The 16,973-nt window shown below is 39.9% G+C and overlaps 1 protein-coding gene across 1 annotated transcript in view; it reads right to left on the reverse strand.

Moving 5' to 3' along the window:
* The window catches only part of KYNU (kynureninase), a 60,009-nt gene that overhangs the window by 40,541 nt on the left and 2,495 nt on the right, over window positions 1-16,973 (reverse strand). Inside the window, exons 3-5 of the mRNA XM_054070647.1 lie at window positions 14,671-14,857; window positions 8,877-8,997; window positions 2,070-2,152 (exon numbers count right to left, since the gene is read on the reverse strand). Coding sequence (XP_053926622.1) covers window positions 2,070-2,152; window positions 8,877-8,997; window positions 14,671-14,857 — 391 coding nt within the window. The remainder of the gene's footprint in view (window positions 1-2,069; window positions 2,153-8,876; window positions 8,998-14,670; window positions 14,858-16,973) is intronic.

Below are 16,973 nucleotides of genomic sequence, written 5' to 3' on the forward strand. Positions count from 1 at the left end.
TAATGCACAGTCAGCTGGCAGCCTCCACACGACAGATGGCTAAGGGAAAAAATATCCCAGCCCGACTCCCTGCTTTCTGCAATGACTCTTAACCTAAAGCTGGGACCAAAGTGATCCCGGCACCAGCACTGGCAGGAGGTCAGTGCTCAGCCTGCCTCAACACCTTGCAGGGACTTCATGGGGGTCCAGTACTTGCAAACAGAGCAGTGGCAAACAGCCACGGAAGGTGATGCAAAGAAGGATGATAATTCAGGTGTTTCAAGCTGTCCCTTGGGAATCTTGGCTTTCTCCTAATCTGAAGAGCAGCAATTTTCTTACCTTGTTACACTACATACTTTTAGACACCTAAACTAATAAAGTGACTACTTTTCTATTCTCATGAGACATAAGAGGAAGCCTATGTCCCCCAGTTAATGAAATTCAAGGTTTCCAATTTAAAAGCCCTTACTATGCATAGGGCTAGTTGTACGACAAGCCACATTTCCCCACCAGCTCACAGATTCCCAGTCATAACTCAGTAAAATGAGAACATTCACTTGCCAGGAAAGATTGATCAAGCTAAAGAAATCCCTAAATCAGCTTCATTCAGCATTTCAACACCCTCTACCCCTTTACTTCCTCACATTTTTAAGTTCTATGTCAGTTAATGGACGAATACACTGACCTTGCCATTGAACATAATGAAAGCAAGAAAAGTAATTTCTTAACCTCCTGAACTGTACTAGGTATTGTGGTAGCAACTTCCAAAATCAGAGTAACCAGTCCACATTCTGGGTTTTATTTCATTCTGCAGATGGGATTGCTCTGCATAGTCGAGTCTAGCCACGCTCATGTTTATCCTGTCTTAGTGCTTACATTATGGATAGACCAACTGTAAAAATATGCTCTTACATTTACTCTGATCCAACAATAACATCCAGCATTTTATCTGTTCAGAAACTTCATGAAGAGATTAAAACTGTCTTATTTATAAATACATAAATAAACCTGCCACAAATCAGTCCTTAATGTATCTGTTTCCACTGGATCAGACATTTGCTTCTCTTGAAGGAGAAAAACCATAAATTTTTCACTGAACGCTTGTCTATAGTTGGAGGAGATATTACGAGACAATATCTAGGATAGAGTAGGTCAACTTAACCACAACATTTTTCCATAGCGAAAGCACAAATGAACCCATGATAATTCAGTTCAAACAGTCAGAATTGACAGTTATCTTCAACAGCTCAATTGAAATACTGGCCAAATCTCACTAAAGTCTACTAACATAGCCTTGACAATAGCGAGAAGGGCTGGGGATAAAAAGGGTCTGTGAGAAACCCTGTCAAGATCATTTCTCTTCCCCCTTCTGACAGCTACTACTCTGAAGGAAATCTCAGTGAAATACTCTTTTAGCAGCTACACGCAGGCTAGACTGAGAGGCAATAGAGGAAATTTGCATTCAGACTCAGACACTGCTTTCATGGCTGGCAAACTCTCCAAAAGTCTCCAGGGCTCCTTCTCAATCTCTAGAATAACCAGACGCATTTACTATCAAGGTCCTGCAGCACTGCAGACTCCTCAAGGGGTACAGCAGGGTAATGGGAACTTAGAAATAGCAGGTCCTGCCCCAATTATCTGCTTCATTGACATAAGCAGCTCTCAAATGTGAGGCTAGATTTAGTGACAGGGAAAGGAGGAAAAGCAGAAAATGTCTAGAGAGAAATAATTTTTCAAAGGGGAAAGTTCATTGGTTCACTTCTAGGAAAGAGACTGAGAATCTGTAATGCCAAGTGCCCTTTAAAAGAGCTTCATGTGTTAGACCAAGTGGTTTACGACGCTTCAAGAAACGCTTTACTGCAATTAGTTTCATGATATGCATATGCTCATATATTACCACATACATTCATCTTTTAAATCACTCGCAGCTTTAAAATAAAGTGTTAGTCCATGCATAAGTCATTAAAAAGTCTATTTTAAAACAAAAGAAGGCAAGGAACTAAATTGTGGTTACAGAGTTTCAAGACTTTTGGTCTTAAAAGATAAAAACACTGCTAGAGAAAGACTCTTTCCCTGCACTTCATACCTACCAACCAGCTTAGCCATCAGGTCCACGATGCACTCATCTGCCAAAGCCCATGGGCGCTGACCATTGAAATGACCATGAACACCTCTGAAAAGGAAGAGGCAGATGATGAAAGCATATGCTATTTCCTTTGGATCACTCCTAAGAAACATACCTGATTTGGAGATCCTGCCTTTGGAGTAGGAAGGAGGACACTGGCTCAAGCTGAGCATGGCACTGGTACCACACTACTCAAGCTTGTAGCAAATGCAATTTGGTTTCTAACAGGTTTCAACAGGTTTTCATTGCTTGAAAAGAACTTATTTTGTCTTATTCTATATTCCCGAGAATCAGAGATGATAGCTTTTTCACAAGCTCTCTGGAAGCGGCAGCAGGGGCACAGGAAGCCCCTGGGAGGAGGCATATCAAGAAAGGGCATGGTGATGCCCACTGCAGAATGGTGCCCCCGTTCACATGAACTACACAGAGAGCAGAGATCACCCTGCAGAGTTACTCTATGTGCTTTTCTAGCTGAGGTGCAGAGAATTGTAGACTTGAATACTTCCCGTCTCCTAGACGGAACTATTTCTTGTCAGAAGCAATATCTGTCCGCCTGAACCTGCTGTTGGAACTCACCCTTCTGCATGAACTCGCTGGTACTTAGTCTATATGGAGGGAAGAACCTGTGCAAATAGAGCTGCTTAGTAATTTTCATTGCTTCTCTTCTCCCTGCCAAATTCTTCTAGATCTAAGCGTGCATAAAGCTTTTTGCATTGACAGAAGGCATTTAAAAACTTTATTTTGCAAACTGTTCCTGTCTACAGTGGATCACACAAGGCACCTTAAACCTGAATGCATTGCTACCCTGAAGTGACAGATATGTACATTCAGTTCTGGATTAAGTACTCTGAACTAATTTTTCCTTCAAATGTGACACAGAAGCAAACTTCTAAGGTAGCCACCTTGCATATATAAATAAAAAGGTGCAAAGTTTCTTAAATACGCAGGATGTCACACACAGATTTCGATGCAAATGAAGGCAGATTGAGAAAAGTAGTAATGGTGCTAATCCAGGCGAATATTGCTCTGGGCTTACATCTCACACTGGATGATTTTCATATTTGCTGAGCACCACAGGGTACTCGTGGAGCTGGAAATGCCAGTCTGCATGTGGTTGAGGCAAACCAAGAATAAAGATGATTCAAAACAGAGAGAAAGACAGTAGGAAACGGGGTAGATGGCAAAAAAAAAGAAAAAGCAGCCCTAAAAGCTGTAATGATAGAGAGAAAACAAACAAAAAAAACCAGCAAGCATTTTAAAGAAATGCAAGCCCGCAACGTTCACTTCAAATCATGAGCTCTCTGGCAGATTAAGCCACGAGAAAGCTGGGTATTTGGGGCACTACCAGCTAGTTCTCAATGCTTCAGGCTGTTTAAAGATTGGTTTTCTCTATTCACCTCCTACTTTTCCTTCTCAGGTACAATTTCATTCTGTCTCCCACCCAAGTTACCCCTGGATGTTTTAGTCAGGCCCTTTCTGATTGACTCGGGACTAATTCATACCCCCTAGGGATATTTCCTACAGAGCTACAGCCCTAAAGAACAGAAGAATTGCTGCAAAAAACCCCCAAATTGTATTAATGATTTCATGCCTCCTATCCTTTTAAAGCCCTATTTTATTTTGGACTAGTTTAAGTCAACAGCCGGAGGAGGGCCCAGGTAAAACTGGACACCTCTTACAATTAAAATAACTCCACTATGCTCAACAAGTCCAACCCCACACAGACAACAAGGAGGACCCCAGTCCCTAATGAAGATAATGTTGCTTTACACTAGCTGACTGCTTTTCTCCGTTTCAGAATTGCTCTCTGATGAGACTTTGATAGCAGAAAGCGGGCAGTGTGAAATAGCATTCATTTAAAAGAACATTTCAGAGATGAGGAACAAAGGCAGTAGGTGGGTAGCAGAGAAAATATGGTACGGGGCAGGATTAGCTCTAAAAGTTCCTCCCTTCGATCAGACCATAACACAGTTGCGTTCCCTGGAGACAGTGGTATGCATTTCACAAACAGCAAGACATTTATTGCTAATTTTCCTTCTTTTTCTTAACTCTAATGCAGTGATCAAGGGACTTTGGGATAACACAGATTGTTAAAAATGAAAAAAAAAACCAAAAACCAAAGATTTTCAGTGGCTCCTAGCTTAAGGGGATCTGTATTTCTGAAAGAGGATAGCGAACATAACAAGATTAGAAAAAGAAGCCCTAACTACCTATGGGATTCTCTTTCATTAGCTTTCTCTGATTTTATAGCCATTAGTGTCCTTCTAATGGGAATTTACTGTTGAAAGCTCTATCAGCACATAGGACCAACAAAATTTCAGAGTAAACTTCCAAGCTATCATGAAAACAGATATGATATTTTGAGCATGAAAATATTTTATTTTGAGAAGAAAACATGGAAATTTAAGTATATTGTAAGAGGGGAAATCCAGCATTAATTGTTATTCATGTTATTATTATTATTGCGGCACAGCTTACAGCTTGCCTTCCTCCTGATGGCCAATATAAATGCCAAGAGACAAAAATTATTGCAGCTAAAATGGTAGTTAAAGGCATATTCTTGGACCCTTTTTTTATTTTAATCACATGAAACTCTGTAGCCTTTGCTGATGGCACAATACATCCTATTATACTTAGGTTGTAAAATTCTATGCTCTGCCTCAGAGAATTTATATCTCTGTATATTATACCACCCCTCTCAGCTCTGGTAGGCACTGGGGGTAATAATCTTTAAGGACACAACTGCAGCGCTTCTGGCATTCCTTCAGACACCGTGAGCCTATGCCTCATTTTGCTTCCACTGCACCCTCGGTAGCAAGACGTTTTTAAATCGAGGTACCCAAATTAATGAACACAAAACGTGGCCCATCAAATCATAAACCGTCACACAAACAGAACTATTTCTTAAACTACTGTGGGAGTTTCTCATTCTGAAAATTAATTTTTGGTCGGTTAGCATTTTATTTTCAATATGGTAAGAAATCACAATGCCACATTTTATTCCCTGAGGTCTGGTTGATTTAAAGCTTGCTAGGGGAGCTAGAAACACATTTTTAGATATGATCACAGGGTTAGGAAGGCGGTAACAAAAAGGATTTAAATTAATTGCCAGCTTCAGGAGTCTTCTGTGTTCATCCAAACCTCGTTCAAGTGGAAATTCCCTTCTTGCTTCTTTGCCAAAAATGATGCAAGGTATTTAATGAGCCAATACGGACTCTTAAGTTTAACGATGGTTTCAAGCGAAGTAGTAGCCAAAAGAAAGGAAGATATATGCAAAGAAAAAGAACAGTATGGAGCAGTAGATTGAGGGCAAAAGTAAAAAACCAAAGCATTAAACCAGGCATTTACAGCTCTAACCTACAACCTGCTGAAAGGCACAATGCAGAGATGACTCCTCAAACGGCAGGAGAAGTGGGCCTGTCAAGCGGGATATGACCGAGCCCCACTAGGCTGCACTCCTCCTTGCAGGACTGACAGATCTTGCAGGATTAGTTCAGCACATTGTACCAAAGTACCTTTTGACTCACTGAAAATGGGCCTTTGCCACAGCAGGTGCTGTGTGGGAATGCCTTCCACAGACTTGGATTTTTATACCTACTACATTAATGTCAGAATCTTGTTGCTAGACTGCATCCATACTTATAATATGTATATAGATATTTAGTTTTTAACCCCTATTTATTAATTCGCAGTTTACATTTGCTGTGCTAGCATATTATTTCGCAGAAGTAGCTCATTTCTTCCCCTGTTTACCCCTTGATGCATTCACAGACAACAATCATTTTTCCTCTGTCTTAGTTTTGCTCAACTAAATGTCTCTAATCCTCAAGACTTCCATTCAGCATGTTTGCCGCTCCCCAGTCACCCTATCAGTCCTTCACAGGAACATAACCGGTTACAGTAGACTCCCTTCCATTTTCATAGTTCCACATTAATACGTTATTAGAGTGTGAGAGACATCGCCCACTGCAGCGAGTATGATCGCAAGAAATAATGATTCTATAAAACAATAATTGCTTAAACAGCTGTGGTGAAGGAAAACAAGACATTAAAGCAGCTATTGGTCTTCATCCACCTAAACAAATCACTTCAACTTTTGTCATTTAGATTAAAAAAGGCACGATTATTGTCTACTCTAGGCTAAGCACGGAAGAGACAACTCTTCATCCCTTTTTATCCCCCATTCAATAAATCTTGGATTTAGCCAAAATCAAAACAGAAAGAAAGACGGAGTCTCAAAGGCTCTTTTTTAATCTATACTAAGAATGCCAGTGGCTTCAGTTTGCAGTCTTTATACATTAGCACAAAAAAAAGAAGGCTGAGGAATGTGGAAAGAAAGAATACAAAACCAGAACAGATGTGTGGGAGACAGATATAAGAGCAGAAAGCCATAACCCTTCAATTAAAGGTGAGAGGGGGGAGAAAAAAAGGGACAGTAACAGCGTAAGAGGGAACAGAAAGAAATGCATAAAAAGGCTTCTTTCTCCCCAGGCCTTACTCTAATGAGTTGCCATCACCACGCAGAGCTAAAGCTATGAGCTTCCCCGTCCTTGACAACAGCTACCAGGTAATTTTCCTTTTCACTCTTGCCATCAGCTATAAGCACAGAAAACTGTTTAAATAGACAAGTATAGTAGTTATTTGAGATGAGTCCCAAGACACAACAAAGAGAAAGTGCGATAAACCAATTTTAAGAGAGTCAGAATCTATATCATTGCTGACATGAAGGATCGACCTAATTTGCATGCCATTTCTTAGACTCCTGCTACTTATTTATCTAAGCTACAGCCACTAAATTCCATGGTGCCAACACAGAAGGCATCGAAAAGGCTTCTGCTGATGACAGCTACTACCTTAGACGGAATGTTGCTGAGCTCCCCTTGGTTACTGGAATAAAAACATCCGTTTACCATCCATTTATGAATCTCCAACCACTTATTCCTTTGCAGCCCCCAGCAGCCAATCCCACCCACCAGCTTCTTTAAGCATACATTGTTTTGTTCATATTTAGCTCGACTTTACCCAGACTCTCTCTGTTAGCTCAAGTACAGATAACAGGATTTTGTTCAGTGTTTTGTTGGGTTTAGTTTGGGGTTTTGTTTATTTTTAACTTTGATTTATTCCAGCTAAGATGCTTAGGGCCAAGGTGTATTTCTGTTGAACAGTCTTTCTAGATTTGATTCCTCTCTCATGATGGTTTAAAATTGTGCTCAGACGTTTTTCCCTCTTTGTTACAGCTACTGAAGGCACTTTTGATCTTCTGGAGAAACATGCTGCCTACCTTTCTCTTTCAGGTTTTTATAGTCATTGAGAAAAAAGTTTTTCATTATAACAAACACAAGAATATAAGTGAACCAATGTAAAAGTACAGTGAAGGAGCTGAAATATGTTTGCACTCTCAGTGCATCACTCTAACAGATAAGAGTGCTATCTGACTTTTACCTTTTGCAAGAGCTCAGCTGTTTCCCTGATAAAGTACAATAATCATATAGAAATGGACAAGGTTTCAATTTCTATAAATGATTGACAAGACTGCAGAGCTGTGCTGAATGAATAAGTCGGAGGAACAAGTGCTTCCTATTGGGAAGAATAGGAATAGATTTGAGAATTCACTCCCATTCATTCTCATCTTTCTCAGTAATAAGGATACAGTAAACAATTTTTTTAACCTATAGCATTCATATATTAATAAGTGAAACAGCGGCTACAGAGTTTTTGCAGTTACATTGTGAAGCCTGCATGTAAATCATTTCTACTGAAAATAGCCTGTCCAGTTAACAGAATTAGGTTTTCCTCTTCTATGTCCTTTTCCTTCTTCTCTCTCAGCATGAAATCATATCTGTCCCCTTCATACCTCAACACCCTGTAAAAGTGTTCCTCTCTTCCCCAGCTCACTCACTCATCTGGATGTTATTTTCCTTTCCCACCTGCAGGTCGCTGGTTTTTACTTATCTTTTTCCTTACTCATCCCTACTCCAGCTGCTCAGGCAGGTGCTGGACCTTACCTCAAAGCACAGACTCTCCACAGAAACAAAATATATTATAAAAATAATAAAATAAAGAAGCTTTTTTTCTGCACTCTATATCTAAAAGTTCCACACCTGCTATGATGACAATGCCCCTTTCCTGCAATGCTGGACTGTGTCCCTCTTTTGTTCTCCTGTCTCCCCAGCATCAGCTCTGTTTGGCCGAGTTCATTGTCAACAACCCTCAGCTCCCCAGAAGTCAGGAATACTTCTTTCTAAATAAAATGAATTTGTCAAGCAGAGACCTGGTATGTGAGCAGCCAAAAACCTGCCAGCTCTGGCAGCAGCACCACTTGCGCTCAGTGCTATCTCAAGGGGAACTGCCCATTGCACGTCCTGCAGGGTGAATCTCACACAGTTAAAATCGTTAATTAGAAAAATCACAGGACTTGAAACTGAATTGTGTTTACCAGCAAGCAACAGTAACCAAATTAGCTCGTGTGCCTCGTGTTTAAACACCTATCGGTTGGATGGGGAGGGTTAAACTCTGCAGGTTCTCCAGATGAGCCCAAGACCCATCGTGACAAGCACAGGTTATCACCTTTGGAAGTTTCTTTTTACTATTTATGCCTTTAAAGTAGATATAAATAGTGCTAGGGAAACACTGAAAGTGTTTTACTCCCCGGCTATAGTGGTTTTAACACACTATTCTTCTATTCAAGCACTTCCAAGGCAGGTCCAAAAATAAAACCTAGTGCTTATCTGAAGTACAGGTTAGCATTTCGCTTACCCCACAGTGTACTCACGTTTGAGCCCACTTGTCTAATTCTTCTTCCAAGTAAGTTTTAACTTTTCTTGGCTGGAGACCAAGAGAATTCCCGGCAAAGTACACACAGCTCTCCTCTCCATTCACCAGGCTCAGATCAGCTGAGGAGGGAAACCACAGAAACAACACGCACGTAAGAGTGAGCACAGGAGTGACAGCACACACTTGTGCACATGCACACAGGTACCACCACCCAGAGCTCTCCCTGCTTTGGATCTCCCCAAGACGGTGATCTCTGAGTGTGAATGGAGGTACTGCATCCTGACCTTCCTCCCAGGACACCACGTGGGTGATCCTGTACAGGGGTCTGAGGAAGAAGACAGCAGAGCAGCAAACAGTTATTCTCCTCATCCTCCTGCTGAGGACTTTTGGCTGAGTCCATCTATACCTGCTCTGGAGCTAATGCAAATTCCAGCAGCATTAAATCCCTAAGTCTCTGAGACTGTGCAAGAAGCAGCCACTGGCATCATTTCGTCAGGTCTGAAACCAACAGTGAGTGAATAGAGAGCATTTTTCTGACCGGGTTATCCACTTTTCTTCCATTATCGGTATATTTCTACTCTGAGTCATGAAACTGCTTGAATCGTGCATTTAATAAACAGTTAAGACTAGGTAAATCTGTGTCTTCTGTGCAAGTTCTTCCTGATGTTTATATCGCTATTTAGGAAAACGTAGTCGTACAGGATATTTTAAGGCAATCTCAAAAGTTCTTGTCTTGTCAGCATATACTGTGGGCTGCATTTCATGTCATCATCATCTGAGGAGGAGGAAATCTATGTTGACAAATCCTTTCAATGATTAGCAGGAAAGCAAGGCGGTAGAAATTTATAAATAATAGGTTTAGTGAGGTTCTGAGCAATCTAATTACCCCATGTCATCATCTATCAATCCAAACAATGCCTTTTTCTATTATTTCTCATGTTAGAGATTCTTGGAGGGACAAGCGATGGTGACCTTGTAGTATTAGTAGGTGATTTGCATTCGTCTATATAGACACACACAATACTCCTAAAGATAACATTACGTATATTTTAGCTAAATATAATCAGTATACCTTGGAAGAAAGATCAAATGAATGAAGATGTTAAGATAAATGCTAGAAATGAACTATAAGATCAAATTTCTGCTTGTGCAAATACTATGTTGAGGCTGTAGAAAAATAGATTAGATGCCTGGAAAAGGTCTCTTACTACCTTTTCCACTAACAATTATCAACTTCATTGAACTTCACCAGAAACACATTTTTCAGAAGTACAGACAACTTGAGTAATTTCTTGATTAAAGCTTTAGAAGCTTTTAAAAAGCATAAATCAGAGAGCAATTTCAGCCTAATCTGTTTTACAGATACCATGTCTGGTTTTCATCTCTGTTCTGATATGAATGGAAACAGAGAGGCATAAATATTACCCACAGTCCTAAAATAGTTCTGTTAATAGTTCTTTTCCTAACAAGAAACACAATAATACTGTCTTATTGGGAACAGAGAGAAGGAACTCTGCCCAAGAATTTTGAGCTCTAAATCTCACTAACACTCTTTAAACTCCAAACAAGAGTTCAAATGGGTAAGGAATTACAAACAAGTTAACTATTCTTGCACCACAATTATCTCTAAACAAGAACACCTCTTGGGTCACTGTTGGAGAGAGATGGTGTTACCTGTTCAATAAAACATATTTTTCTACTTCTACACTTTTTATTTTGGATATTCTTATTTTGGTGCATTATCAACTTTGTATTGAGCTGTGCTCTTTCTATTCCTAAAAAGCCATTTACTTCCCCGTCTCTCATATCATTAAAAGACATATTTTGGATCACTGCCGCTTCCCAAACTAGCTTGTTTTTTTGCAACATATTTGTTATTTCAAAGCTTCTCTGGACCAGCACCCTGTTGTGCTCCAACATTTCCTCAGTCACCAGTGATATTTTTTAGAGTAATGCATTTCTTTTCTTAAGAATAGCACTTGTCTTTCCCTGAATTACTATACCCTCATTTCTCACAGTATTGGCCTTTTTTATTTCTGGAGGAGCTTTGGTTGTCATGCAATATATATTGAAATATTCAAATAGGAAACAAGCACAAGTGATGAAATAAAAGCAGGTGCAAAACAAAGAGGAGACAATTGTTGAGATATTGTCCTTAGAGTAGCCCGAAGAAAAAAGTACGTGGATGATGATTTACATTAAGATTAATTAGATACATTATAAATTGTTCTCACAACTACTTAGATTCATGCAAACTAGTCAGATTTAAGAACGTACATTACTTTGCATAGTAAATATACCCACCCATCTACATTAAAGATGTAGTTTTATACCTTTTTAAAATCAAAGAAATAGGAAGGTTATTTTCAGAAATATTCAGTCCAAATAAAAGGGAAAAATACAATGTCTTTATTAACCAGAAAGGAAGGAATAAATCTGTTTACACATTATCTGAGTACTATCTCTTGTTGAAGGATAAAAGATCACCTCTTTCACACCCTCCTCACAAGTTTCCAAACAAAGATCGAGATTTATATGACTAACTACTACCTTTAATCACCTCTTCAGGGAAATAAAGCTCAACATTTTCGCTCTGGGACATCTTTTTGTTCCCAAGAAACCCAAATGATGCTCTATTCCTTTAGGAGATGACAAAGCACAAGCCATAGCCTTAATCAGATGGGTGATTTGGCACCCGGCTGTCAACCACAATCCAGTCATTCCCACCCCTCCCCAGTACACGAAAAAGCATTAAAGAGACTTTGTTGTCAACAAGGAGAAGAGCGAGGATATCCAAACATTTCTTAAAATCTTCTGCTGTCATCTTTTCCTACTTGTTCACCTGAGGCTCATCCCTCGTGCTCGGATTCAAAAACTCAAAGATTTGCTAGGGAGTTAGTCTGCGAGGAGTTTCCACTTGATTGATACAACAAATAAACAGCTGTGACAGTTTATAAGTTGATAACTAAATTAAGCCATTATAATTACTTTCTAAATATTTTTATGTACGTCATCCTACAGTTGTCTCCCATGGATGTTCTCATCTGCTTCTTGTAAGGCTTCATTTTAAAACCTCATTGTAATGTTTTATGTAAATATATAAAGAATATTTGATGGCTAATATCTGTAATGACATTTATCTCCAGAAGCAAGTTATCTACTATCCGCTCCTGTGCTCAGATAAATGTCATGGGAGATCTGTCTCTATGGTATAGACGCACAATGTAAATATACACGTACGTATTTACACCCCTGCTGTTTTTCAGCAGGGAAGCTGTTCCTGATGACAGCTGAAGCATGGGAAATAGAAACGGGGGGGAAATATGAAGAAAAAAATCCTCCATTTGGGAACACAGGAATGATGAGTTTTCTGTGCTGTTCAACTGGTACTACTTTCCAGGCTTCTTATCTTCACCAAAACACATCTATCCACAATCTCAGGACTACATATGATAGTAACTGAGAAAAAAAGAGCAAACACATCAGCGGTCTTTGAGTCTAAATATTGTGGACTGGAGAGGGGCAGATTTAAACTAGGCATAAGGACGAGTTTCTTTGCTATGAGTGTGGTGAGACACTGGTCCAGGCTGCCCAGGGAAGCTGTGGCTGCCCCATCCCTGAAGGTGTTCAAGGCCAGGTTGGATGGGCTTTGGGCAGCCTGAGCCAGTGGGATGTCCCTGCCCATGGCAGGAGGGCTGGAACTGGATGATCTTTAAGGTTCCTTCCAGCCCAAACTATTCTATGATTCTATTATCATGGCAATAGAAAAACAAACAATAATGGAGGTTGGAAGGGAAGCAATGAAAACTGTCACAAGAGTATCGAAATCTCTACATAGTTCTCAGTAGGAAACTTCTTTAATCTGAACCTGCTGAGATACTAGGCTGAAAAATGACCTTTCATATTCTTGAGAGATATTTGACAACGCCGGAGTCAAAGACACGGCCGCACATCAGGTGCCCTGGTTGATTTCAATGGCATAGCCAGACTAACAGCGTAACAGCCGTGTGAGCTGCCTTCCAGTATCTTTCCAGTTTCAGAGTAATGTTTTACAGGTCCTGTGCCCATGTTACTCTGGTGATTGTGCACCAGATGCACAGTGGCAGCTGAAGTGATTTTCAGGACAGCATAATCATATTCAGAAGAAACTCTCTTAAGTAAAAGAAAAATAATAAAATACAAAAATACTTCATGGTAGACAAGTTGAGAACACCTCCTCCACGCGGAGGAAGCACCGAGTTTGAATATTTGTAAAGTATTCAGTTCTGCTCTGAGTAGTATAAAAACTCAAAGATTTAAGTGTGGGTAAAGATAAGACAATACCACCTGTACACAGAAAACTAAGATTTATCATCCCCATGTTCTAAAGATGGAAGTAAACTGCATTACCAACATTCATCATTGCGAGGCAGAAAGATACTGTAGACAAAGATAGTTTCAAAAGATGTCCAGGGATGCAGGCAGTTGGTATCATTTTCTATCACAGACTTTACCGGATATTTTTGTGAATCCACTTGTAATTTCTCCTGTACCATCAATACAGTCCTTCTCAGTAAAATATCCACAGAAAATTGAATTGCATTTAGTAGAAAATGAAGACATTTTGCAAGAATGTTCTATGACATTTTTTTCTCTTTTGATGCTTTCTGCCAGGGCAGAAAAAGAGAATAACTACGCCTATTATCTAAGCAAAGAATATGCTATTTCTTCTCTTTCTGGAGCACTATCACCAGGGCCTGCAGAGCAGGCACAGTTTGTTTTAGCCTTGTATTTGACACATGAGCTGAAAATAAACCCAGACAGGATTTGGGAAGCAGAAGAGCCCAGGACCGTGCTGCCTTCACAAGTGGATGCTCCCACATGTTTCACTGCATGATTTTGACCAGACACAGCAGTAGCAGCAGCGGGTACAAAAAGCCATGGAAATGTTTTGTGGTTTTGCTGGGCTGGGAGTGCTAAACAGAAGCAAATGTTTCCCTCTCAGCTTGCCAGCCTTCCCACATCTCTCTCCTGCCTCCCTGCCTGCACACCAGGTCCTCCCTTAATAAATCAATCAAAGGTACCTCTGCATCCATGCCCAGGCATGCCCCAGGCTTCTCGAAACAACCTACAGACCAGGAATGAAGCAGAACGATTTCGAGAATCATTTCACACGTCTACATTGAAGCCAAATGCAGTTATCTACTCGTAGGTGATTCATGAGGAAAGGGGGAAAGATACTCAAATAAAAGGTTTGCTTATTAATTATTTGCTCAAATCAAGCATTGGTTCTAAGGCACAGTCTTGCATTTGGCCTCGGGAAGAACATAATCTCTACTACCAGCAATAAAGCATAAATGTTAATATAATACATGTACTGTCTCTTTCATTAACTAAAATAATTGTAACTAGATAGATAATACCAAAAAATATTATACCAAGGAAGCAACTGTTCTGAACTATTGTAAGCTACATTTCCGTTTCAAACCATTAGACAGAAATGCTTCTGCCTATAATTTTCAATCAGTCGCTATATTGTTCAAAGCAGCTGACTGACAGCATAAGCACCATGTAAGTACTGTATCCTCACATTTTATTCAGGATGGGAATGAAAGCATAAAGCTTTTGGTGCTAGAATAAGTTGATGGATTGATTTAGCAACATCAGGGACACACTGTGCTCAGATATGACTGCAATTGCTCAATTAGCTCAGAAGTGACAATGATTTCCAAAAATTCGTGATAAAGACAGACAGAAGATGTGAAGACCCCCCCCCTTCCCCCCGGCTCCCCCACTGTAATTATGATTCTCACTTGGAGGCAGATCCTTGACTTTTGGGATACAGAAACATTCGCGAAGATGCTTTAGCTCATCTTCTTCATCTAAGTGAAGAGCAAGCTTCTTATCTGTGGGACTGCATCCTAGCCGCGAGGCAGTTTGTTCTAAAATGGTTGCTGGTAACACAGAAGATGGATCCATTTTCAGGTCATCCAATTTCACCTTAAGATGAAAAACACCACAATTTAGCTTCTGCAATATGCATATTCATGAGTGGTGACTAAAGCTTCATCATTCAGGACACAATCTTACTTGATGTAAAGCTTTTAAAAACTGAAGTACTTTAATACAATGGTAAAGCTGATCAATTCAAGTATTTCCAAGGCAACATACTGCTGTAACCCCAGAAGGTTTTGGGTTTTCCTCTATAAATACGATGCTATTCCCTTTTGAAGCTCTATCAGCAGCTTCTAAGTTCTCCCACCAGACTGAGAGCAGTTACAAACACTGAAGTGTCATTCACGATTTTGAGATCTCAAAGCCAGAGGCAGCATTATTGTTTCTGCTGTATGCGCCTCTAAAAATAGCAGGTGTACAGCTACACTGAAGTTGTTTCCAGCCTGTTCAGCTCCTTTCAGCTTTTCTTTCTTAAAAATAGGAGGGGGTGTTTGTGTACAGACATGCTCACGTACGAGGGCAGAGCAGGCAGGATACAGATGGCAGACAGAGGTATCATTAGAAACGTAGCTTTCAAACCCAAGACCTTGAATAATATTTCCTTCTAGCTATGACGAATGTCCTGGTGTTTTAGCTCAATTTGTCTTGGCAAAGGAGAGAAGCCCAAGTTAAGCTGCAAACAGGACAGACGATAGTTTCTAATAGAATATCCAAAAACTATAACTGCAATATTTACAAGCTCATTGATCTTTTCAAGAATAGTTCTGTAACAGCAATACTCCGAGACACCACTGTGTTCAAAATAGCATTTGTGCACTTGGCTTTACAGATCTATTGGCAAAGACAATTGATGACACCCACACTGTACGTTAGGGCAAAACTTCACTGATGCTGCCTGCTGTGTTCTGTAGCGGAAGGCGAACAAGAGGTTCACTGAAGTACTTGATTGGAACTATATAGTTAGATCACAAAATACTTTCTGCCTTTTTAATATCCTCAAGAGGTTTGGTGCAACAGAAAAATTGTAGGGCATAGGTAGAAATAGGACAGATCAGCACACAATATGCAGCACAGATCCACCAGAGAATATAGCTTTTTCCTTCTAGAACTCTAAGTATGTATCTTCCATAAGTACCAGTTCTCTCTTCTTAAAACAAATAGTATATGATTGACGGTTACCCAGAAACGAGCTGTGGAGGGAAAAACAGACAGTTATATGGGTTGTAGCCATCTGAGTATTAGATTCCTTGTCACTTAACGTAGCTTGGAATTTTGTGGAAGAGGAGTTCTGAGAGTCAGTGTGATGCTATATTCCAAGTTATAGATATTTTTAAAATTTGAATCGCTTGTGGCACATTTGTCTTTCTTCTTTTCAGTACAAATACAAAAACGCAGATTAGGTTTTTTATCAAATTTTTTATGCCAGTCCCTGAAAACCAACCAGAAGAACTTCATCAACATGTACAGAAAGGACAACAGTTGGTATTTAAATGTAACCCCCTAAACAGCACAACCTCATTCATGCCAATTAATCCAAACCTGTTTATCCTCTAGCCAAATGGTCAGCATGATGCTCGTTACTTGGCTTAATTTGCTATCATTTAGTTTAAGATAGGAACATTTTCTTTTTTCCCCTGCAGACTTGATATCTTACACAGTAGCAATTTTTCCTCTCCCACAAGAATGCAGTTATAAAAAAAATATGCCAGTAGAGCTCTTTAAAACAGCAGTTTTCATTTAGCTAATAGTTAATTCTCTCCTGGGAGGTATTGGAGATATACTATTTTTATGCTGTCTCCACACAGGTTGTTCACACCTCCTCATTGTCACCAAGTTTATCATTCCCACTCATCCCTCCTGATCAGCCTTTAGCTGGTAAAGGGGAAAATAAAATAGCAGAAATGGCTGAGAAAAGATGTTTTAACATCTTCATTCTCAGAATGTTTTTCAAGTCTTCTAGGAGGCAGAGGTCTACACCTAGACAAGTATTTGAGTGTGATGCTAAGGTGACTGAGCTGGCTGGATTCAACACAACAGGCTCCCTGTTCCCCAGGGAACTGCTTCTCAGTTCCTCCACAGACGAACAGCATACTCAAGACCTTGCCTCTAGCAGCTCTGCTGGGATATTGGTAACAACATGTGTACTCTTCTGAACTGCAGA

The sequence above is a fragment of the Cuculus canorus genome, chromosome 6, assembly GCF_017976375.1.
Source record: "Cuculus canorus isolate bCucCan1 chromosome 6, bCucCan1.pri, whole genome shotgun sequence".
Classification (NCBI taxonomy): Eukaryota; Metazoa; Chordata; class Aves; order Cuculiformes; family Cuculidae; genus Cuculus; species Cuculus canorus.